Genomic DNA, 22,179 nt, shown 5'->3' with positions numbered 1-22,179 from the left:
CCGGTGTTTGGCTGTGGGTGAGCCGGCACCCAAACGAGGAGGGGGCCCAGACTGGCAGCCCCGGGCCCCGCTGCCCACGCGAGGCCAGGGTGCTGGGGAGACTCGGGGAAGCGGCCTGGGCCGGCAACTCTGGAGCGCAGGATAAGCCCGGGGCCGGGGAGCCCTTCTGGGATGGTGGGCAAGCGCCCCCCCCCCCGCCAGCCCCCCCCGGCCGGGCCCCCGAGGGCTGCTTTTTCTCCCATGGGGGAGAATCCTGTGGGACACTCGAGGGGCTTGGGGTGCCCTGCCCTAGCCTGAGGCTTGTTCCAGGGCTCTCTGGGCCAGCGTGACCTCCCCGGACTCCCTGCGGTCTCCCCCCTCCATGCCCGCGCGCCGAGCGCGGCCCCGCCCCCCGCGGTGGCTCCCCGTCACCCCCCCAGTCCCTTCCCGGCTTTCCGGGGTGTGTCCGTGTGACTCACGGGGTCTCCCCGAGCCTGGGAACCCCGGGAACTGGCTTGGCACCGTGCCCGGCACACAGCAGGGGCTTAATAACGGCTCGATCCGAGCCTCGTCGCAAAGTGGGGGGGGGGTGCCCGGTCCCCCGGCCGCCCGCAGCCCCCTGCCGCACCCAAGGGAGGTGGCGGCTCTGCCCCAAAGCTGCGCGGCCCGGGGCGAGCTAAAGGCGGAGCCCAAGCCCTTCTCAGCCGCCCAGGGGCCCTCCGAGCCTCAGTTTCCCCGGTTGTCGAGGGCCCATCGCTGATCTCGGAGGCCGCCGCCGCGTATCCGGGGGGGGGGCGGCCGGGAGGGGCGGAGGGGGAGGGGCCCAGAGCTCTCGGGAACGCGGGGCCGGGCGCGGCGAGGCTCGGGAAGGCAGCCGGGGTCCCCAAGCTGGCCCGGGCGCTCTCCGGCGTCACCCCAAGCGTCCTCCCCCCCCGCCCCGCCCCGGGACACAGGAGGGGGCGGAGCCTGCAGACCCCCGAGTAGCCCTCAGAGCCCCCCTTTTTTTGTCGTTGTCCCAAGCATTCCCGACCCACAAGTCCTCGGGGCTCGGCATTTGACCTCATGTCCCCCGAGCTTGACCCCACATCCTGATTGGTTCCGTTTAAGGAATCTTGAGCCAATCACAGAAACTGGGAGGCTGGGCATGGGGGAGGGGCAGGAATGACCCCCAAAAAAGGCGCGGCCCGGAGAAGCCGGAGGCCGTGCCCCGCCCTAGCCCGCCCTCACACCTCTCCCCCCCCCCCCCCCCCCCCCCCCCCCCGCCACGGGGGCGGGGCGAGCGCAAACTCCCGGCCCTCACCCCGCCCAAGAAGAGGCGGCACCCGGAGGCCCTCGGGCACGACTTTATGGAACAAGAGCCGGGTGGCGTCCGCTGTCGGGTTACATGGGGACTACGCGCTGTCTCACAGTCAATGGGAGGGGGCGGGACCGAGCCCTGGCTCTGGGCGCGGGGCCGCGGGAGGGACCCGGGCCGCCAGGAACAGCCGCACCACGTGACACTGACGCGGGGGAGGGGCGGCCTCCCGAGTCCCACCGTGGCGGCTCCCCGGCATCCCCGCAGCTCTTACTTTGTGCATCTAAAACACCATGGGGGGGGGTGGAGCCTGGGGGGGAGGGGCACCTGGTGGGGGAGGGGCAACTGATGGGGGGGAGGGGCACCTGATGGGGGAGGGGCACCCGGCGGGGGGAGGGGCACCCGGCGGGGGGAGGGGCTCTCCTCCCTGACTCGATACATCTAGAGAAAGTGCTTAAACACAAAATTAGAAAATAAAAGCAAGGAAAAGTCTTTACACGTTAGAACTGGGGGGTCCCCGCCTTGCCCCGCCCCTCCCCCGCGTGGTCACAGCTCGTCGTGTCGGGCCTCCTGGTCCTTGAGCTTGAACTCCTCGGCCGTGACTCGGCCGTCGCCGTCGCGGTCCTGGTTGGTGAACATGCTCTGCACGATCACGGCCGCCTCGAAGCCGGGCGCCAGCCTGCCCTTGCCCGCCGCCACCTGGGCGTGGATGTACTCGGAGAACTGCCGAGAGAAGGGGGGCTCGTTCCCTGCCGCGCCCGCGCCCCAGCCCGGCCAAGGCTGCCCCGCCCCCCCCCCCCCCCCCCGGCCGCTCTGGCTCAGTCCCTCCCCCACGGCCGCAAGGGCGACCTCGGTCCGGCTGTCCCGGTGTGGAAGAGGCTCCCCCCCAAATCTCCCCCCTCCCGCAAAGGAGGGCAAGGGGCAGGCACCCTGGGGGTGGCCCCGGCTCTCAGGGGCTCCATCTGGGCCCAGCTCTTCCCTGCCATGTACCTGCAGCCCCCGGCCGCCACAGGACGGCCCTCGCCCCCACTGGCAGGACAGGCCCCCTCGGCCCACAGGCCCCCTCGGCCCACAGGGCCCAGCTCCAGACGAAGCCCTGCCATGAAACGCCCTCCTGCTGCCGAGGTCCCAGAAGCCCCAGCGGCGGGTGCGGGAAGGCGCTGGGGCCCAGAGCCCCCTGTGGGGCCGCCTCCCTGACGACCCCGCTGGACCTCAGCTGGCTGGTCTGTAACAGGGGCCGAGAGCCGGGGGCCGGCCCGGGGCCCTCACCCCACCCACCTCCTCCAGGAGGACCTCGCCGTTGCCGTCCTTGTCGATCTCTTCAAAGAGGTTGGGGGACACCTCGTCGTTCCAGATGAACATGTAGCCCTCGGGCAGGCCGGACACCAGGTCCAGAAGCTCGATGTCGAACACCAGCACGGCGCTTCCTGGCACCTCTCCCGCTGTGGGAGCAGAGCCATCAGTGCCTCGGGCCCAGCTTCCGCTCCCTCTGGTCTCTCCCACCAGATGGTAAGCTCCAACGCCAGACCTCCCAGATCCAGGCATGGAGTGTCCCCTCCCCATCAGCATCCCACATCCCCTCCCCATCAGCATCCCACATCCCCTCCCCATCAGCATCCCGCACCCCTCCCCAACATTAGCCCATGGTGGGCTAAGTGCTGGAGGGACCCGACTAATGAGCAGGACTGGCCCCCACAGCGCTGACCCTCTGTCAGACCAGTTACTGAAACTCAAAGCAGCCCCATGACCCTCCAAACTGGTCAGGGAAAGGAAGCCCAATCAGCAAGAGGCTTGGGGAAGGGGCTGCCCCGCCCCCCCGGATCTCCCACTCATTCTGAGCCACTTCTCGGGACTGCAGGACTTTACTCATACAGAGGATGTCTGGGAGAGCTCGGGGCCTTCCAGGAGAGAGGGGCTCAGGCCGGCCCACAGGGACCCCGGGGATGTCCACCCCCCAGCAGCCCCCCCAGCACCACGGTGTCAGGAAGCAAGAAGCATTTCAGCTGGACAGGCTCTGTGTTTTACGGGGGGGGAGGGGGCTCCCCGGCCATTCGGGGTGCCAAGGACCTGGGAGAGAGGGGCGCCTCCAGGAGGGGCCCTGATACTGAGGGAAGTGGGCGGGCCCAAGGAGATCCCAAGGAGAGTGACTGATGGGGCTCCTTCCCCCAGAGGCCGGAAAGTGCCTCCGCACCCAGGGGGAGATCAATGGAGACTGATAGGAGCACAGCATTTCCACCCTCATTTGTTTGTCTGCTTTTCCCTCCTCATGTTTTTTTTCTTTTTTTTTTTAAATTACAGCTTTTTCATCTTTAAAACACATGGGGGGATAATTTTCCACCATGACCCTTGCTAAGACCCTGTGCCCCGCCCCCCCAAGACGACGAGCGATCCAACCGGTCCAGCTTTTCTCAGTTCCCCCCCTTTTGTTCTGACTTTCCTCCCCAGTGTGACTAAGGTGGGAACGTGCTGGACACGGCTGCACGGGTATGAGCGACGTCAGCCGCCGGGGGAGCCGGGGGAAGGAGGGAGCAAACACTTGGACCCCAAATCTTACAAAAGAGAAGAGTGAAAACCCTCTTTCTGCAGAATTGGAGAAAGGAAATACTGCAGGGAAAACAAACCCGAGTAAAGGGCCGGCTACAGGCTCTGCAGCAGCTTTACCTGAGCCCAAAGGGAAAGAAAACGCCCCGACGCCAGGCCCTGCTCCGCAGCAGGGACTCTACCGGAGAACGAGTCTAAACCTGGGTGCAGAACGGCGCGAGGAGCGGGGCCCAGCCCCGTCTGACTCACCCACGCCGGCCTCCCCGTAGCCCAGGTGGGGCGGGATGACCACCGTGCGCTTCTCTCCCACACACATGTCTCGCAGACCCATGTCCATCCCCAGCACCACCTGTCCGGATCCCAGCACGATGTTGTAGGTTTTGCCCAGACTGAGTCTGAAAAAGGGAACGGGAACATCCTGCGTGGGCACCCGAGATCCGCCAATGTGCCCCCTCCTCACAGCCTGGGCCCCCCTCCCCAGGTCCCCCAGCCCCCCTGGCCCGGCCCCCCCTCACGTGGAGTCCAGCCTGGTGCCGTCCATGAGCGAGGCGTTGTAATGGTACTTGAGGTAGTCGCCCTTCTTGCTCAGCACGGAGCAGTTGTCCGGCTTGTAGCGGGATGTGACCTGGACCGAGTCCGACGGGTTGTGGAAGTCGACCACGTGGATGTCAAAGACCAGGACGGCCGAGCCGGGGATGTTCCCTGCGGGCAATGGGGGCCGTGAGCTGGGGGGGCGGGGGACCGACGGCTGAGGGGGCCCGGGGGGAGGCACAACGTAGGAGGGAAGAGGTGGCCCAGGGATTCCGGACGGCCATCAGTGACCTCAGCGCCCGGGGCCCTGTGACCCACAGGGGGAAGGTCTGGAGGCTGGGCATGCACACTGGGGCCGGACTGCAGCAGGGCTGGCCATGCTCTGGGCCGGATGGCCGTCAGAGACCTCAGTGCCCGGGCCGGCGGCGGGAGCAGCAGCGCTCACCTCGCCCTTCCTCCCCGTAGGCCAGGTGCGGGGGGATCACGATGCGGCGCCTCTCCCCGATGCACACGCCCAGCAGCCCCTCGTCCATCCCGGCGATCACATAGCCCTGGCCGATGTAGGTGTCGAACGTGCGGTTCCGAGCATAGCTGAAGCACAAACACAGGCCGGCCTGGTCAGCGGAGAATGGCCCCCGCCCCAGGGGGCTCAGCCGGGCCCTGTCCCCACTTTACAGATGAGAAAATGAAGGCCAGGGAGGGGCCTGGGCCAAGCGGCGTGAGCAGAAGCTCGCACCCAGGACTCCAACTCGGGTCCCCCAGCCCTTCCCCCCACACTCCGGGGCCGCCTACGCTGGATCGACCAGACCGAAGGCCCCAAGAAACCGGGGAACGGGGGTGGGAGGGCTCTGCTGCAGCAGGACGGCCCCGGGGAGCTCTCCCCCCGCTGCGGCCGGACCCCCCAGGGCGCTCCCTTAGGCCCGGAACCTTACAAAGAGAAGGCCCCGGAAGGGGGGCGTCTCTGGGGGCCCTGGTCAGAGAGCGTCCTGCCTCAGTTTCTCCTTTAGTCTTCCAGGGTGGCTTCGGTCCCCAGCAGACACACTCCCTCTGGGCCTGACTCCTCAGCACAGGCAGCCGGGGGCCCCGGCCGGGGTTTCTGCCCCGGTGACGGGGGACTCAGAAAGGAGCCCACAAGCCCAGGAGTCCAGAAGGGGCCGGGCCGGGCCCTCGGTCCCTGTCCCAGCCCCCTGTAATCTCGGCCCGTGGCAGACCCCGCCCCGCCCCGCCCACAGGCCGCGCCCCCAGCAGGGGCGGGGCTACGCTACGTCACGCCCCCTCGGTGTTTCCCCAGCAGGAGCCTGGGAGGGGGGCTGGAAGGGGCCTCAGGGCTCCCATCATTCACAGGGGGGGAGACTGAGCCTCGGCTCAGGGACCGGGGCTCGTCGGGAGCAGCGGTGGAGGGGATCGGGCCCTGACCCGCGTCCCCTCCCACGGCACCACCGGCCCGCGGCGGTCAGTGCGGATCCCGAGGGGCGGAGGGGACGGTCAGCCGGGCAGAGGCGGAGCCGGAGGCAGAGCCCGCCCAGAAGGAGGAGCCCGCGGTGCGCCCGCCCCCGCCACGCCCCCGGGGCCCCTGTCTGCGCGGACCGCTCGCTACCTGGAGTCGAACAAGGTCCCGTCCAGCAAGGAGGCATTGTAGTGGTAGCGGAGAAAGTCCCCGGCGCGGCTGCGGCGCTCGCAGTCCCGGGGCAGGAACGTGCTCTCCACGGCCACGCCGTCCTTGGGGTTGTGCAGGTCCAGCAGGGCCACGTCGAACACCAGGGAGGCCTGCCCCGGGATGTCCTTCCCTAGAGGGGCCGGGAGGGGGCGTCACCGGGACCAGCCGGGCCCCCCGGGACGGAGCCTCGAGTGCCCGCTGCGCCAGGCCCAGGGCCTCCCCTCCCCCGAGTGCCCGCTGCGCCAGGCCCAGGGCCTCCCCTCCCCCGAGTGCCCGCTGCGCCAGGCCCAGGGCCTCCCCTCCCCCGAGTGCCCGCTGCGCCAGGCCCCCGGGCTGGCTGGGGGTTACCAGGCAGTTCTTTCTTAAGCCGGAGCCCCCCTTCCCCCCCCCCACTCCCGCCCTGAGGGCCCCTTCCTGTCCCCTCCCAGACCCACCCATTCACTTGTTCGGATTCTCTTTCTTTGGATTGGGTGAAAGAGCAGTTTCTCTGCCCCGGTTTCTACCCGGCCCCAGCCACTGACCGGGGGCAGCCTCAGCAAACCGAGACCCCGGAGGCCGAGGCTGCCCAGCGCACCCGGGCCACCTCAGCTGTCCCTGAAGGGAACCCGAGGCCTGGGGGGGGGGGGGGGAGGGAGGGAGGGGTCTGGGGGGGGGGGGAGGGAGGGAGGGGTCTGCTCCGCCCCCTCCCTGAAGCCCTGCCCCACCGAAGCCCCGCCCTGAGACTCTGCCCTCTTAGCTGAGACGGCCCCGCCCCACACCGAAGCCCCGCCCTCTTGGCTGAGATGGCCCCGCCCCACATCGAAGCCCCACCCTCTTGGCTGAGACGGCCCCGCCCCGAGGTCTGAGCATCCACCAGAAAGGACCGGGAGGGGGAGGGGGAGGGGGAGGGGCCCCAGGCAAACGCGGGCACAAGGCACGGTCCGGCCGCTCCACCCTCCTGGGACGGGCGACAGGATGGGGACCCGGGAGAGGAGACTCCGAGGCCCGGGGGCCGAGCTCCCCCCAGCTCGCCCTGAAGGGAATTCTGCCTGGGGACCAGGCCTGATGGGACCAGAGAAAGGGTGGGAAAAGAAGTGGGGGAGGGGGGATGAGCATTTATAGAGCACCTACTGTGTGCCAGGTGCTGTGCTAGAAGCACATGTAAATGCTATGGTAAAAACAATAAGTAAATAAATTCCCCCCAACCGTGGGAGGCAGATGCTGGCATAATCCCCAGGCTGAACCCCTGGAACCATGGGAACAGGAAAGGGAGAAAGGGAGGGAGCAGCAGGGAAGGGGTCCGGAAACAAGGGGGCTCCGAGGGCAGGATCCAGTACCCAGACGGCGGTCCCCGCGGCCGTGGGAGTCTCCCTGGGACCCGTCCCGGGCAGCTGCTCTGTTACTCAGGTTCAGGGGCTCCCCGGCCCTTCCCACACGGCCTGGCAGCCGCCCGGACAAGGCCGGGCTCAGAGCCGGGACTCACCGTCGCCCTCCTCCCCGTAGGCCAGGAAGGGCGGGATGGTGATGATCCGCTTCTCCCCGACGCACATGCCCAGGAGGCCTCTGTCCATGCCGGGGATCAGCCAGCCGATGCCCACGTAGGTGTCGTACGTTTTCATCCGGTTGTGGCTGTGAACAGATGGGGGAGGGCATGGGCGGGGGGGGGGGGGGGGGGAGCTCAGGCTGCGTCCATCACGGGCCCAGGCGCCATCAGGGCCCCTGAAACCTCCGAAGAAACTGCCCCATCGCAGAACGAGGACCCATTCACTGAGCCCGCCGAGCCCCGACTCCCCAGGTCCTGACCCTGCCGAGAGCAGCTTCGGCAGAGGGAGAATGTGCTTGTTTCGTCCGGGTCCCAAAAAGAGCAAATGAAAGAAAAGGGGCTTTTTGGACAAACCCGCAGTGACTCTGGTCAGCTTCGGAAAATGAGCAGAAGCCCCTCCAAGGGCGAACGAGCCGGAAATTGGGGGGGGGGGAGCAACCACCATGCACTAAGGAGCGACGGGGCAGGATGCGCTCAGGAAAGCCTGGGAAGACTTACAGGGACCAAGGCAGAGCGGCAGGCAGAACTAGAGAAATGCTGTGCCCAGTGACAGTGAGCTCGCCCGGGATCACCGGGAAGGCCATGACCATTCTCAGCATGCACCGATCCAAGCAGTTCCAGGGGCTTGTGGTGAAAAGTGCTCTCCGTACCAGAGAAAGAACTCAGCCCCCGGACCCAGAGGGAACAGACCTTTTAGAGGGTCATGAGTAGCCCGCTGAGTAATCGGGGGGAGGGAGGATTCTCCAGCGTAACCCCCGAATCAGCTCTACGGGCACTATGTTCACCTGCTCGCCTCTGTCACAGGCCAGAATTTGACACAAGGTGGTAACTTACTGGATTTGATGGAAGGGTACTTGTGTGCTTGGGTTTGCCCCTTTGAGAGTTCGCACACTGGAGCTCACACCTGGGAGTTCACACCCCCTTTTACATGAGCATAAAAAGAGCTTCAGTCAGTCAGAGGCAGTTCAGAAGATTGCCAGGAGTCGGAGCTGAGCTAGAGGCAGAGGCAAGCGACAGGAGCTCTTGGAACCAAGGAGGGAGAGGCCTCTAAGGAAACTACCCGGGCTGTCTTAGAGGAAGCAATAAAAGATCTGAACTTTTAACTCTTGGCTGCATTTGGGTGATTATTGATCTGAACTGAGACTAAGGCTGCCTCCAGAAAACCTCCCCGAGAAACCTGCCCACAGAGAACCATCATATATTTTAGAAAAGAACCTTTATATTATGCAAAAGAAAAAGAACACATGCCTCTCCACCGGAACAATGCTGCAAAAACAAACGTTAAATCGAGCAGCTTGGTGTCAAAGCCCCTGAAGTGAGGGACTTTTTTAGTCTCCACAAATGAGCCCAGGAGAGTCACAGGCTCAGAGCCGGCGGGACTCGCTGCCCAGAACAGCAGTTCCAGTGGGTCCCGGGGTGGGATGCGAATCCGGGGCCTGCCTCCCAATCAGACACTGCCCGTGGGTTCCTCCTCCACTGCCCAACAAGTCCTGAATCCTCCAGCACAGCCTCTCCCTGACCCCGGGGTCCCCAGCCCATGGCCGCACTGCCTCCGGAGCCGGCCTTTCGCTTCCTCAGTTTTCACGGTTTTGTTCATGATTACAATGTCCATGGCTGCCCGCCCCGTGGACATTTTCAGTTTTCCTTCCAGTTTTTCCTCAAATCCTCTTCCCTCCTTCTAATCTCAGGCCTTTCCAAAGCACTCTCCATTCTTCCTCGCCCCTCTCCTGGCTGTTCCCTCAGAGCTAATCCTTTCCTAAATTCGGGCCATCTCTCAGGACGTGATCCACTTTGGTTCTTACTCAAGAACGTGAGGCAATTGTACGCTGACTCACGTTAAGAGCCCCACAGTGACGGTTCGGGGCTGAGAAAAGAGCCTGACCCCCGACCCCCGACCCCCCGGCGGAGCTCACCTGGAGTCAAAGAGCGTGCCATCCAAGAAGGTGCCGTTGTAATGGTACCTCACAAAGTCCGACACCTGGATCGTCCGAGAACAGTTGGCCGGCTTGAAATAAGTGTGAACTTGAACTTGGTCTTCCGAGTTCCAGAGGTCCATCAAGAGCACGTCAAAGTGCAGCACGGAGTCCGGGGGGATGACGTCGGCTGGAAGGTCGGAACGAGCCCCAGTGAGACTGTGACCGGCAGCCCTCCCGCCTACCCTCTGAGGACCGGCCGAAGGTCAAAGGCTAAAACCCGTCTGCGCCATTCCCACTGCAAAGGCCTCCGGGTGAACCAGAATGCCCAGACCCCCACTAGCTGGGGGGCTCTGAGAGCTTCCTGTCACCCCAGGCCTCAGCTTCCCCATCTGTAAAATGAGCCGGAGAAGGCAACGGCCACCACTCCCGTCACTCTGCCAAGAAAACCCAAATGGGGAAGAAGAGCCAGATGCTAGTGAGCAACAAGGGGCAGAGAAGGCTTGGGGGTCACCAGCCTGCAGGCCCCCTCCCGCAGCTCCCAGAGCCATGGTGGGCAGTGAGTGTGCACCTGCAGGGCTCTGGGGCCGGGACCCCCAAAGGACCCAATTCTGGGTGGTCGTTAGAGGGCCGGCCCCTAACCAAGACCCCACCGGGGTGGCCAGCCTCCCCTGTCCATGGGACACAACCATAAAGAGACTCTCAATCACGCCCAAGGATCTCCACCCTCACAAGCCGCAGCAACTGCTCCCCGCCTCCACTTCCCGGCTCAACCAAGCGGTAACCAGGCATTGCTTAAGCCCCTCGTTATGGGCCCCCCACTGTGCCAAGCACCGGGGGGGGGCAAGGAAATGGGAAAGCCGTCTGTGCCCTCCAGGAGCTTACATTCTAGCGGGGAGACCAAGTCATGGCATTAAGTCTCCCTTCAGCGACTCGCTCCCAAGAGCTCCGGGGCAAAAGAATGTCCACTTGGCCTTTGGCAGCCCAGGGCCCGGGCAAGGGTGACCACAAGGCCGGAGCCCCTTTGGGCCTCCACGTCGGCCTTTCAGCCATTGTCTCCAGAGGACAACGAATCGCTCGCTCTCCTTATAAAAGAGCCAAATGAGGGAACCAAAGGTGGGCCAGGGGCAAAGCTGGTCTCGGATTAGCCACAAACTGGCCCAGTCGGGGTCTCAACCTCCTCCTGCTTCAGCCCATCATTCCAGCTCAGGAGACATCAGGCCCCGGGGACCTTCGCTTCTAACTACCCTGCTCAATGCCCATCCAAGTTTCTCCATTTCATTCCTGCAATTCAGAAGGGCCTTCGAGTAAAGCTGTGCTCTCCCTCCTCTCTTACCCTGGCTTAGCTATTGTGGACTGATGGCGCAGAGAGACACTTCTGCCCTTTCTGCATTTATTCCCTCAGTTTGTGCTTCTGAGTGCACAGAGACACTTCTGCCCTTTTTGTATTTATTCCTACAGCTCCTGTTTCTGTGTGGACAGAGACACTTATTCCCTTGATGCATTTTATTCCCTCAGCTTCTGTTTCTGGGTGCATAAGAGACACATAGGCCCTTTTTGCATTTATCCCTACAGGTCCTTTTTCTGTGAGTACCGAGACAATTTTTGCCTTTTTTGCATTTATTCCTAAGACTCCTGCTTCTGTATGTACTGAAATACTTTTTGTCTTTTTGCATTTATGCCTATAGCTCATGCTTCTAATGACACAAGAACACATATGCCCTTTTTGCATTTATTCCTACAGCTCATACTTTTAGGGGCACAAGGACACATATGCCCTTTTTGCATTTATTCCTACAGGTCCTACTTCTGTGTGCACCGAGACACTTTTTTTCCTTTTTGCATTTATTCTACAACTCAAGCTTCTGAGGATACAAGAGACACTTCTTCCCCTTCTGCATTTATTCCCATAGCTCGAGCTCCTGGGTGCACAAGAGAAATGTATTCCCTTTATGTATTTATTCCTACAGCTCGTGCTTCTGGGTGCACAGAAACACTTATTTCCTTTCTGCATTTATTCCTACAACTCATGCTTCTGGCTGCACAAGAGACACGTATGCTCTTTTTGCATTTATTTCTACTGACGCTGCTTCGAGGTGCACAAAGACACATATTACATTTTGCATTTATTCCTACAGCTTGTGCTTCTGGGTGCACAAGAGACACTTACTCCCTTTCTGCATTTCTTCCTATAGCTCCTGCTTCTGGGTGCAGAGACATTAACACCTTTTTTGCATTTATTCCCTCAGTTAGTACTTCTGGGTGCACAAGAAAACATATGCCCTTTTTGCATTTATTTCTAAGCTTGTGCTTCTGGGTGCACTGAGACACTTATGCAATTTTTGCATTTATTCCTACAACTCATACTTCTAGGGGCACAAGGACACATATGCCCTTTCTACATTTATTCCTACAGCTGGTGCTTCTGGGTGCACAGAGATACTTATGCCCTTTTTGCATTTATTCCTAAAGCTGGTGCTTCAGGGTGCACAATGACACTTAGGCCCTTTTTACATTTATTCCCTCAGCTCCAGCTTCTGGGTGCACTTATTCCCCTAAAGCATTTATTCCTACAGCTTGTGTTTCTGGGTGCACAGAGACATTTATGCCCTTTTTGCATTTATAGCTACAACTCCTGCTTCTGTGTGCACCAAGACACTTTTTCCCTTTCTGTATTTATTCCTACAGCTCCTGCTTCTGGGTGCAGAAGAGGCACTTTTTCCCTTTCTGCATTTACTCCTGCAGCTCCTGCTTCTCGGCGCACCCAGAACGTAAGCTCCTTGAGAGCCGAGGCCCTTCCTGCTGCCGGCCTGACCAGGGCCCATGTAAGGGCTGTGCAAGTCCCCGGGTACTATTAGAGCCTGCGGCACCATGTAGTCAGAGCTCCTAGGGCTGGGGGGGAAGGGGCGGGGGGTCCAGGCCAGGAGCCGTACTCACGGACGCCTTCGCTTCCATAGGCGAGCTGCGGGGGGATCTTCACGAACCTCCTCTCGTTCACGCACATGCCGACCAGGGCTTTGTCCATGCCGGCGATCAGCTGACCCTTCCCCACCAGCACGTTGAAGGTGGAGCCGCGATCATAGCTGTGGGAGAGAAGGGGGTGAGCCCGCGCCCCGAGGACCGGAGCCGGACCCCCGGCAGCCCCCCGGCCTCCCACCCTCAGCCACGAGGACTGGGCGAGGCGCGCTGGGCCCACTGCTCCGGCCCCTGAGGAGATGGCCGAATGGGGACGCCCGGACGCTGCTGGCAGCCAAGAGAGGGACCAGATGGAGGCCCGGAGGGGGCCCGATGGAGGCGCTGACCGCAGGACGCGGGGCCGGCACGTCGGCCACCGCCCGATGCCCGGCCTCGTCTCCCGGACCTCCCCACCCCTCCCCACACCTCCGGTGGCTGCCGGCCCCTCGCCACTCACTGGGAATGAGCCTGGACTCGCTAAAAAAACCCAGGCCATGGGCCGAGAGCTGGCTGGCCTCGTCCCCCCAACTGCCGACGCCTCTGGCCCCCCTCTGGTCCCCAGGATCCCCTTCTCCATGCACGGATGGTCCTGCCCCCCCCCCATCTCTCCACCAAGCCTCCTGCCATCTCCCATCCCTAGCTGGCCCTGCCCTCCCCAGGGCTCTCAGACAGCGGCCACCCACCCCATCCTCTCCCTTCGGCCTCCGCCGGACCCCCCGAAGTCACTCCTCCCCTAGCGCAGAGCCGAGGGCCTTCCCCAACTCCCTCCCTCTGGATCTCTCTGCAGGCCGGACACTGTGGGCACCCCTGACACCGTGGGCACCTCACCACCACCATGGGCACCCCCCTACACCATGGGCCCCCCTGCCTCCATGACACCGTGGGCCCCCTGCCTCCCTGAGCACCCTCACCTCCACAACCAGCTGATGTGGGGGAGGCGGCAGGGAGGGGGGCTCCCCGGAGGAGCCAAAGGAAGGCAGGGGTCGGTGCTGCCCAAGTGCGGGGCAGCCTTGTGGCCGGCCAAACGGGGAGCCGCGGGGCATCGCTGAGGCCGCCCAGCAGGCAGAAGGCGCTCGGAAATGGCTCCCAAGCTATGCGTTTACGGCCCCATGGAGAGTGAAGGCCAGAGCCGGCTGCGGGGGCTTCGGCGCCAGGCGGGGTCCCCGATCCCTGAGCAGGACGGGACCCAGGTCAGAGCTTCGGCGCACGGAGGCCCCTCTGGCTGCGGCTCAGGGGGGATCCCGGGGACCAAGGGCAGCACCCGGGGGCTGGAAGCCTGCTAGGACGTGGGGGCCCAGGGAGAAGGGGGTGACGGAGGTTCTGGGGGCGGAGGCGGCGCATCTCGGCCGTGATCGGTGTGGGAGATGAGGACGAGAGAAGGGTCCCAGCGAGTCTGAGACAGCAAAGCCGGACGAGCGGGGGAGAGGGAGCCCCGGGAGGGCAGCGGGGATGGGGGCGGCTTTGCCGGGCCCCACTCTGAGTGACAAAGGGGCACCTGGGCGGGGAGATCCTGTGCAGTGAGGGGCGCCCCTCCGGGCCGGCGTGGCCGCGGGCCTTGTTCTGGGTCTCTCCGCCCTTCCGTGCCCGGCTTTACCAAAAGGACGAAGGACTCCCCGTCCCGCCCTCGGCCCTCACGAGCGTGTCCTGAACGTCCCTTTGCCCGCTTCAAAGGCAGCTCGGCCAAAATGGAGCTTACCGTCCCTCTCCGCCTGCCCCGCGGCCCTGGGCGGAGCGAGCCCCTCAACAGGAGCCTGGGAGGGAGCCCCCTCCTGAGCTTCACCCGCAAAGGGGGAGACGGAAGCCGACCCAGAGCGACGGCCGGCCGGCGACGGGCGGGATCCGAATTCAGCCCCTCCTGATCCGAGGTCCATCTAGGTCCCATCTCCACTCTCGCCTTCCCCAGGCCCCGGACTCCTCCCTCTGCTCCTCTCCGGCGAGGGGGTGAGGGGGAGTCGGGAATCGGGAGGCCAGATCGCCTCCTTATCCAAGGAGCTCAGATGGCTGTCTCCGGCCCCCAGGGTCAAACTGCTCATCTCCTGGAGCGGTCCCTGGGGCTCCCCCCTGCCCCCCCCAAAATCTGGGGCCTGGTGAGTGAATTATGAGAATCCTTCCCTCTCACCCTGTGCGTCTGTGTCTGACTCTGTGTCTTTATCTCCATCTCTCATCTTTCACTCTCCTCCTCTCTCTCTCTCTCTCTTTCTGTGTCTCTGTCTCCGTCTCCCTTTCCCTAACATACAGTAAGAGCTTAGGAAAGTTGCCAAATTGAAGAGTGAGACTCTTATCAAACCGAGGGGGCTCAGGATCAGGGTCACCGCCCTCCACATCGGAGGGGAGGGGGCGCTTCCGCCCCTGGCCAGAAGTCGGGCCCCCGCCCGCCATTTCCCTTCCTCTCTCCCCCTGTAGATCCCTAACGGGGGCTTCTCGAGGGCCGCCGGCAAGGGCAGGTCAGCGCCCCACAGACCCGGAGGGCCAAAGGCCCATGGCCTGCCCGTCCCGCGGCCCAGCCGGCCTAGGAGCCCGTTCCCTGGGGGCAGCATTCCCCGGCTGGGCGTCCCTCACAAATGTGCTTTTCCTCTCACGCCCCCGGCCTCGGGGATGACATCACTTCTGCCCAGGAAGCCCCTGCGGAGAGAGGCTGAGCCCGGCCTCCATCCGCTTCCTGACTCCCTCCCAAAGGCCTCCAACAGCTCAAGAGCAAAGGCTGGTAACAGAAAGGGTCCCCAGGGTGTGAGTGAGCACCGGAGGGGGACGTCCGGGGGGGGGGGGGGGGGGGGGGGGGGGGGGGGGGGGGGGGGGGGGGGGGGGGGGGGGCGAGGCCCGGAGAGCCACAGGGGAGGGGATGAGGGGGACCAGCTGCTTTATCAAGCCAGAGCCTCAGTCCCGCTGAGAAGCTCCACACAGACCCTTGGCCCCCACAGACCCCCAGCCTGGGGCCTTCCTGCTCCCTGGGACCCTGAAGAACAAATCCAATGAAAAGGATCATCATCAATCCAGTATTTGGGAGGGTCTCCAGCCAGCTTGTGGATCTCCTTCAGCACACAACCCCCTCCCCCAATTCTGCACCTCCACAAGTGCCCTGATCTGGACCCTCATCATGGCCCGTGTCCTCTGACCTTTCTCACCCACCCCCAGCCTGGCTAACGCCGGAGACACACACAACCACCTGCCAGCTCCAGCCCTTCCTGGAGGGCCCCTTGGAGAGCTGCGTTCTGTTCCCAGAATGAGGACCGGGGGGCAGCCATCAGGGACCCCCCTGGCCTTGTCCCTGGCCTTGGATATAGCAGGAGCACAGGGACAGTCCCTCCCACCCTCACTGGGCCTGGTGTCCATCGAACCACAAACTCCTACTAAGCACCTACTATGTGCCAGGCAGTGGGCAGAAGGAAATGTTCTTGTGCTGGGGAGCGGGATTCAAAATGCTCATCCACAGAAGCAGTTGGAGGGGGGACTCAGGAGGCAGTTTGGGGGATCAGAAGGTAGGGCTTGGGTGGGCTCAGAAGGCAGCATTTGGGGGGACTTAGAAGGCAAAGCATCTCTAGGCAGGGACCACATGACGGCAGCCCCACCTGGAGCCCCCCAAAGGCGGCCCTGGCTTCCAGTGGGGCTCAACCTTTGGCCTGGCTCCAAAAATTCTCCTAAAACCCATGTGTCTCTCAGATCCAGGGTGACCGTCTCTTAGGATCACTAAGAAGGAAGGGTTGGAAGGAAGAGAAGAAAGGAGGAGAGGAGGGAGGGAGGAAGGAAGGAGGGAGAGAGGATATGATGAGCAGGGTCACTTCTCCCAGGATGCTCTGGATGGGGGGGGGGACCCCAAAGCTGTCCTGACTTTGGGGTGAAGGCTTGAGAAACTCCCCTGGGACAGACCAGCCCCAGGGAATGGAGATAAAGTGGTTCCCTTCTGGGATCTGGGTGGGACAGGCTGAGTCCAGGACCCCTCCTACTTAGCCTGAGCTGGAGGTTTCTATGGGCCCTCCAGAGCTGAAGGTTGGCCAGGACCACGCCCAGGAAATGGTCCCATTCAACCAGAAATCTGGGCCTGGGGCGGTGACAACGGCCAAGTGAAACTTCAGTCTCAGGCTGAGGCTCCTTTCTTTGAGAGGCCCAAAGCAGGCCCGTCCAGGCCAGGGGCCCCTCTCTCCTTGGCACAGCTGCCTGCCAGGACCCCCTGCCCCCTTCTCAGCATTGACCCTCTTTCTCTTTCTGCCAGGATTTCTCTGCACCCCTTGTTCCTCTCTCTGCCGGACCTTTCTTTCTGGGGGGACCTTGCCCCCCAGCAGGGCCGACTTCCCGCCCTTTTGCCAGTCTGACTTTTTGGGTTTGTGAATTCCTTTCCGAAGGACCTGCGGCGACCAGAGGGGGCTCCCACCCCCCCTGCCTGCCCAGGTCCAGCTACAAGCTACAAGCCCAGGGCCAGGAAGCCCCAATGACTTCAGCGGCTCCCAAGCTCTGGGTTCCACTGGAACCGGACCCCTGATCCACAGGAGGTCCCCCCACAGAACACCTCCCACTCCCCTCATCCTCTGATCCCTCCAGCTGCCAGGGTACCCCCATCTCCCCCCCTCCTTTAAGGAAAGGCTGGAGGGAAGTTGTCATAACGGCACAGGAAACACGGCACTAATCAGCCCCACATCCTTCCAGGGAAGTGGAAACTCGTGGCAGGCAGGGCCCGTTCCCACCTTGTCCGGTGCTCCCGAGAGCTGGCTACAACAAGGGCTGAATTAAAAGGGGAAAGAATAAGAGGGAGGAGAAACCCCCCGTTGCCTCCCCAAAGGCCCCGAGTCCGGAAACGAGCAGTTGGGCTGGAAGAGTCTCGGGGCCTTTGGAAGCCAAATGAGGTGACATGTTATTTTTACTTTAAGTAGCTGCCAGGGAGCTCAATGTCACTCACTCCGCTTCGCCAGCACCTAATTTCCAAGCGACTGCTCGGCAGCGCGCAGCATCACTGAAAAACCATCCGGAAAGAGTTACGATCACAAGCACCAGCACCACAAAACGCCCCGGCCACAAGCCCCCTAGAAAAGCCATTCGCTCTCCTTCCAACATGTTTTCCCAAATACACACAAAGGGGGTTTCACCGTCCATCTTCGTAGAACTTTGTGCCCCAAATTTATCTTGCTCTCCGCCCGCCCCGTCCCTCCCCTCGACAGCGAGCCATCGGGCACAGAGGAAAGATGGGCGACTAGAAAAGTAACTTGTAGCAGCCCTGGAAACACGGCCCGGGTCCCACCCAGGTTGCCAACCTGCCACAGCTTCAGGGCCCATCACGTCAGAGCCCGCAGTGCCAGCGCCAGCCCCAGAGCCCACAGCCCCCGCACATCAGGAACTGCAGCACCAGCCCGAGCACGTCAGGGACCACAGCACCAACCCCAGAGCCCGCAGCGCCAGCTCGTCAGGGACCGGGTTCATCAGGAGCTGACGGAGCCCACGGGCTGCTCCTCTGTGGCCGGCACCCTCAGAACCCCAAAATGAAACGGCCTGCCCCCCCTCCCGAGAGGCCGCTGCCCCCGAGGCAGACCGGGGCCCACAAGGGAGCCGGGGAGGGAGTGACCGGCCTCGGGCAGGGCGACCCACCTCCAGGACTGGCCCTCCATCCCTCGGGCCGCCCCAAACCAAGGGCTCCGGGCTCTCACGTCCGACCGCGCGGCCTGGAGTTGGCCTGCGGGGTACTGGGGGAGCATTCAGCTCACGCACAGGGAAAGCTGTGAATGGCCTCCTGGATGGACACAGGGTGATGGTCAGCTCTGGGACAGCCCCGGCCCAGCCCAGCTGCCTGGCCCTGACCTCCCTGAACCCGGCGGGCAGCCGAGTTCTAGACGTCTCCAACCATCGATGGCCGTTGTTACCTCTGGGGCAGAAAGCGTCACTGCGTCCGGACGGTCACGGAGCCAGCCGGGCGGAGAGAGCCGGGGAGGACACCGGCATCTCTGCTTCCCCGGCTGCCAGAGACAGCGTCGGGGCCCGGACCGTTCCAGCCAGAGCCCGGCCCGTCCTCGAACCGGGACAAAGGCTCCTTCCTCCCAGCTGCGACTGCCCGGCTACGGCCGCCCCCGAGGAGAAGCAGCCGCTGGGAGCCTCTCTCCGGGGCCCTAGTCCGACCTCCGGGTCTCCCCGAGTCCGGTCAGCAATCCCCGTCTCCTAAATCCCCCGTCTCCTTCACGTCTCAGGTTTGCAGGATTTTCTCCCGCTCTTTCTGACGGGCTCAGTTTTATCACAGCCAAAGCCCGTGAAAGCACCGACTGTTCCCCAAACCTGAAAGAGTCCCAGTTCTCCGTCCGCGGAAGCCCGCACTGTGTACGGGTGCACCCACACATACAGCGCCACCCTAGGTACACACGTGTGTCTGTGTGTTCTATCTGTGTACAGGTGAATGTACATGTTCCCACTCGGTCCCGTGCACCCGTACCTCCGGCACCCACCACACACGCCCCAGGTGACCGCGGCGTGTTCGGGGCCGGGCCCAGACGGGCCATCGGCGCAGCTGGAGCCCCGGGCACCCAGGGAGGAAGGCGCCCGCTGCGGCCCGAGCTGCTCCCTGCCGACCCAGGGGCCTGTTCTGTGCCGCCCCCGTCTCTGAAAGAGGTTCCTACAGCACGAATGAAGGCTCCTCGGCGGGTTTCACACCCGGCTCCCTGCCCAAGGGGGCTCGGGGAAGACACGAAGGGGTCCCAAGGGTCTGCCCAAGGACAGAAGCCAAACAAGAGAGAACGGATCGATGGGGCAAAGGGAAGGAAACGCCTCGTTCCGCCCGGAGGGACGGCTGGCCGGGGCACAGAGGGCCAGAAAGGGAAGCTTTGTAAGGTGGGAGACGGGGAGTGCGGTGGGGCCGCAGTCAGAGGAGTTCCGGCGGCAGGGGCCGGTCTTCCGGGGCGCCCAGTTGTGGGCTCGTCCTGGGGGATCCAGCACTTTAGTGACTGTGCCAGAAGCCTGGCTGGGGGCCGGAGGAGCCTGTCCCCGAGGGGCCTGTCCTGAGGCCCCCGGGGCAGGGAACCAGCAATTTAAAAAGGATCTGGGAAGAGAGAGAGACCTCCCGATGGTCGGGAAAGGCTTGGGGGGGCGGGGGGGGGGGGGAAGGAGGGAGGAGGAACCGGACTTTACGGGCCCAACAAAGGCCAACGGACGATGGAACCCAAGTTCAGGGAGGGCCAAGGGCCGGTTTGGCCAAAAACTGGGGCTGGATAATGGGAAAGAAGTCTGGAAGGAGAGGTGGGAGCCAGGTCGTAAAGGATTTAAATAGCAGAGGGAAGGTTTGCTTTTTTAGCTTGGAGGCAACGAGAGACCAATGAAGATCTGAGCGGGAGACCTGCCGCTGAGCACCGATGGCTTCTGAAGCACTTAGGAGGCTGATCAGGGCCTGCTCCAAGCATGTCTTGGGCACCTACCCCCGAAGGTGCCGGCCCTGAGGGTTCTGTGTCTCTGTCTCCCTCCACAACAAAGTAACTTCCACCTTCTACTTGTTCTTACTTAGTTTTATTTGCCCAGTTCCATGCAAACCAATTCTTAATATTGGTTTGTAAAACTTTGAGTTCCAGATTCTCTCCCCGCCCCCTCCCTAGGCCGCCCTCACTGGGAAGAGGCCCGTGGGAAGTTCCACAGAGTGCTCAGAGCCCCTGCCTTAAAGGATCGGAACGGGGGGATAACAAGGGAGACCCAGGAGGTAACACCAAGGCTCTGGATGGTTTGGGCCTGTGAGGGCCCCGGAGACCGGCTGGGCCTGGGGGAGGAGGGAGGAGGGAGGGAGGGAGGGAGGGGCTTGATGACCCGAGTTAGCATCGGCAGTTTCCAAAAATGAACGGCAAGCGGGGGGGAGCCCTCCATGGGCGGAGGAGGCAGTAAATCCGGGACGTGCCCTGGGAGGGAGGGTCCAGGTGCAGACGCTAGGGAGGAGAAGGGGCGGCTCACGGGAAGCTGGGGGGGAGATGATCAAAGTTAACGGATCTTCTTCCTTCCCCAAAACGAAGGCTCCCCTCGGCCTCCAGGGCAGGAGCTTCTCGGGCGACGTCCCGGCTGTCCGAAAGCGGACGGGCCCTGCCGAGAGGGGCGGGGGCCTCCCTCTGCCTGAGGACCTCCAAGGAGGCCGGGGAAGAGCCTCGGCCCCGTCTGTTAAGACTTACAGTTCAAGGCCCCACGAGTAGGCACTTTAAATAGTTCTTAACGGTAACAAAAACGTAGAGGGCACGGATGAGCACTGCTTGAGTATGTATGGCCCAGGGAGGATACGGGCGGGGCCGACCTAAAAGACCCCTCCCACCTGAAGCTGGGGGAGCCCCAAGGCGGCGGTTTGGGCAGAACCTCCTCTCAGGGGAAGGCTCCATCCCTCTCACACCATGGCAGGCTGGGACCCTGGGGGCACGAGCTCTCCCGGCATCGCCCAGAGGGAAGGAGGCTGGAGCCCGGCCGGGGCCTGCTTAGGTGACGCGGCCTCCCAGGGCAGGGGCCTCCACTGCCCACCTTCAGCCCACCAGCAAGTCCCTGTGGGAAGCCCGAGCTGCTGCCCCGGCTGCATTTCAGCGCACAATCGGCCCCTTTCTTGGGCCCAGAGCGAGGCCTATCAATGGGAGCCGCGGAAGCCAGAAAGAAGACAGGCTTCTCTCGGAGCTGAGGGAGGGAACCTACCCCCCCCCCCCACATGCAGGAGAAGGAAGCCCCCGCAACCCCTGCCCGCGCCCCCTGCCCACCCGCCCTCCCCGCCGCCCTCCCGCCGCACCCCCATCCTACGGCCGGGGCGCCGGGGCTCGGAGGAAGGGGGAGGCCGCCCCCCGGCAGGGAGTGACCTCCGAGGCCTCCCAAGGGGATGCAGGCGGGGGGTCCGAGCCCGCGCAAAGGGCCCGGGAGAGCCCCAAAAGGCAGGGGGGGCCGGGGCCGGGGGGAGGACTCGAATTCAGCTCCTCCTCAGGCCGTTCCCTTCCCGAGCAGCCAGCGGGCCGCAGGGGGCGGAGGAGGCGAGAACAACGGGGCCCCCCCGGAGGGGAGGAGAAGGGAAGGGGAGGGAGAAGGGGAAGGGGGGAGGAGGAAGGGAAGGGGAGGGAAGGGGAAGGGGGAGGGGGCATCCCGCCCAGAATTCCCCAAGACTTCCCTGGGAGGCCCGGGGAGGGGCGGGGGCCGGGTGGGGGGGGGCCGCCCCCACCTGGAGTGAACCGGGGGGGGAAGGTGCCCACGTAGTGGTAGCGCACGAAGTCCCCGGCGCGCACGGCCCGCGGGCACTGCTCGGGCACGGAGCGCCGCTCCAGCTGCAGCTCGGAGCCCAGGCCCGGCGCCGCGCGGCCCGCCGCGCCCAGCAGCAGCAGCAGCGGCAGCAGCAGCGAGGGCGCGGGCGCGGCGGCCGGGGGCCGGGCCGCGCGGGGCGGGGGCGCCATGCGGGCCCCGACGGTGCCCGGGCGGGCCGAGGAGCGCGGGGGCCGGGGTCGGGGCAGGGCCTGGTCCCGGCGCGGGCTCCGCGCACAGACCTGCAAACGTGGAAAGAAGTGCCCGGGCCCGGCCTCCCTGGCCTGGCCGGCCCCTCCTCCCCGGGCGGGCCTTGGCCGGCCGGGCCTGGGAGGGACCCCCCCCGCGGGCAGCGGAGAAGGGGCGGGAAGGCGGGCCGCCGGGCTGGACCCCCGCCCCCGCCACGTGGCGGCAGCCGCCCCCGCCCCCACAGGCGCCCTCCTTCTGCACCCCCTGGGGCCCCGAGCGCCCACGGAGTTCGCCAGCCCGAGAGCGACCGGACCCAGAGCGGGGACTGAGCCCCGGGGAGGCCAGCATCAGAATCAGATGGGGGGAAGGAAAGGGGGCCCGGCCGGGCGCAGCCCGG

The 22,179-nt window shown here is 64.1% G+C and overlaps 1 protein-coding gene across 1 annotated transcript; it reads right to left on the bottom strand.

Annotated features, from left to right (window-relative positions):
• Nucleotides 1-1,696: 1,696 nt before the first annotated feature.
• Nucleotides 1,697-21,760, bottom strand: FKBP9 (FKBP prolyl isomerase 9). The gene is made up of 11 exons (XM_031952910.1): nucleotides 21,528-21,760; nucleotides 16,010-16,027; nucleotides 12,375-12,520; nucleotides 9,438-9,627; nucleotides 7,465-7,610; nucleotides 5,943-6,132; nucleotides 4,791-4,936; nucleotides 4,330-4,516; nucleotides 4,064-4,209; nucleotides 2,552-2,715; nucleotides 1,697-1,996 (listed from the first exon to the last, which is right to left on the bottom strand). Exons 1-11 carry the CDS (start codon nucleotides 21,743-21,745, stop codon nucleotides 1,820-1,822), a joined length of 1,728 nt encoding a protein of 575 aa, XP_031808770.1. The 5' UTR covers nucleotides 21,746-21,760; the 3' UTR covers nucleotides 1,697-1,819.
• Between the last annotated feature and the right edge of the window lie 419 nt (nucleotides 21,761-22,179).

The sequence above is a fragment of the Sarcophilus harrisii genome, chromosome 1 (assembly GCF_902635505.1).
Source record: "Sarcophilus harrisii chromosome 1, mSarHar1.11, whole genome shotgun sequence".
NCBI classification, from domain to species: Eukaryota; Metazoa; Chordata; class Mammalia; order Dasyuromorphia; family Dasyuridae; genus Sarcophilus; species Sarcophilus harrisii.
Note: the sequence above shows the minus strand (reverse complement) of the source record. Positions and strands in the feature narration are given on the sequence as shown.

Coding starts and splice junctions, on each gene's coding strand:
- FKBP9 (XM_031952910.1), bottom strand. CDS start 21,745: ATGGCGCCCCCGCCCCGCGCGGCCCGGCCCCCGGCCGCCGCGCCCGCG. Junction 6,133..7,464: donor CTACGGGGAGGAGGGCGACG/GTGAGTCCCGGC, acceptor CGGCCCCTCTAG/GGAAGGACATCCCGGGGCAG. Junction 4,937..5,942: donor GGGACCTTGTTCGACTCCAG/GTAGCGAGCGGT, acceptor TTTGTGCTTCAG/CTATGCTCGGAACCGCACGT.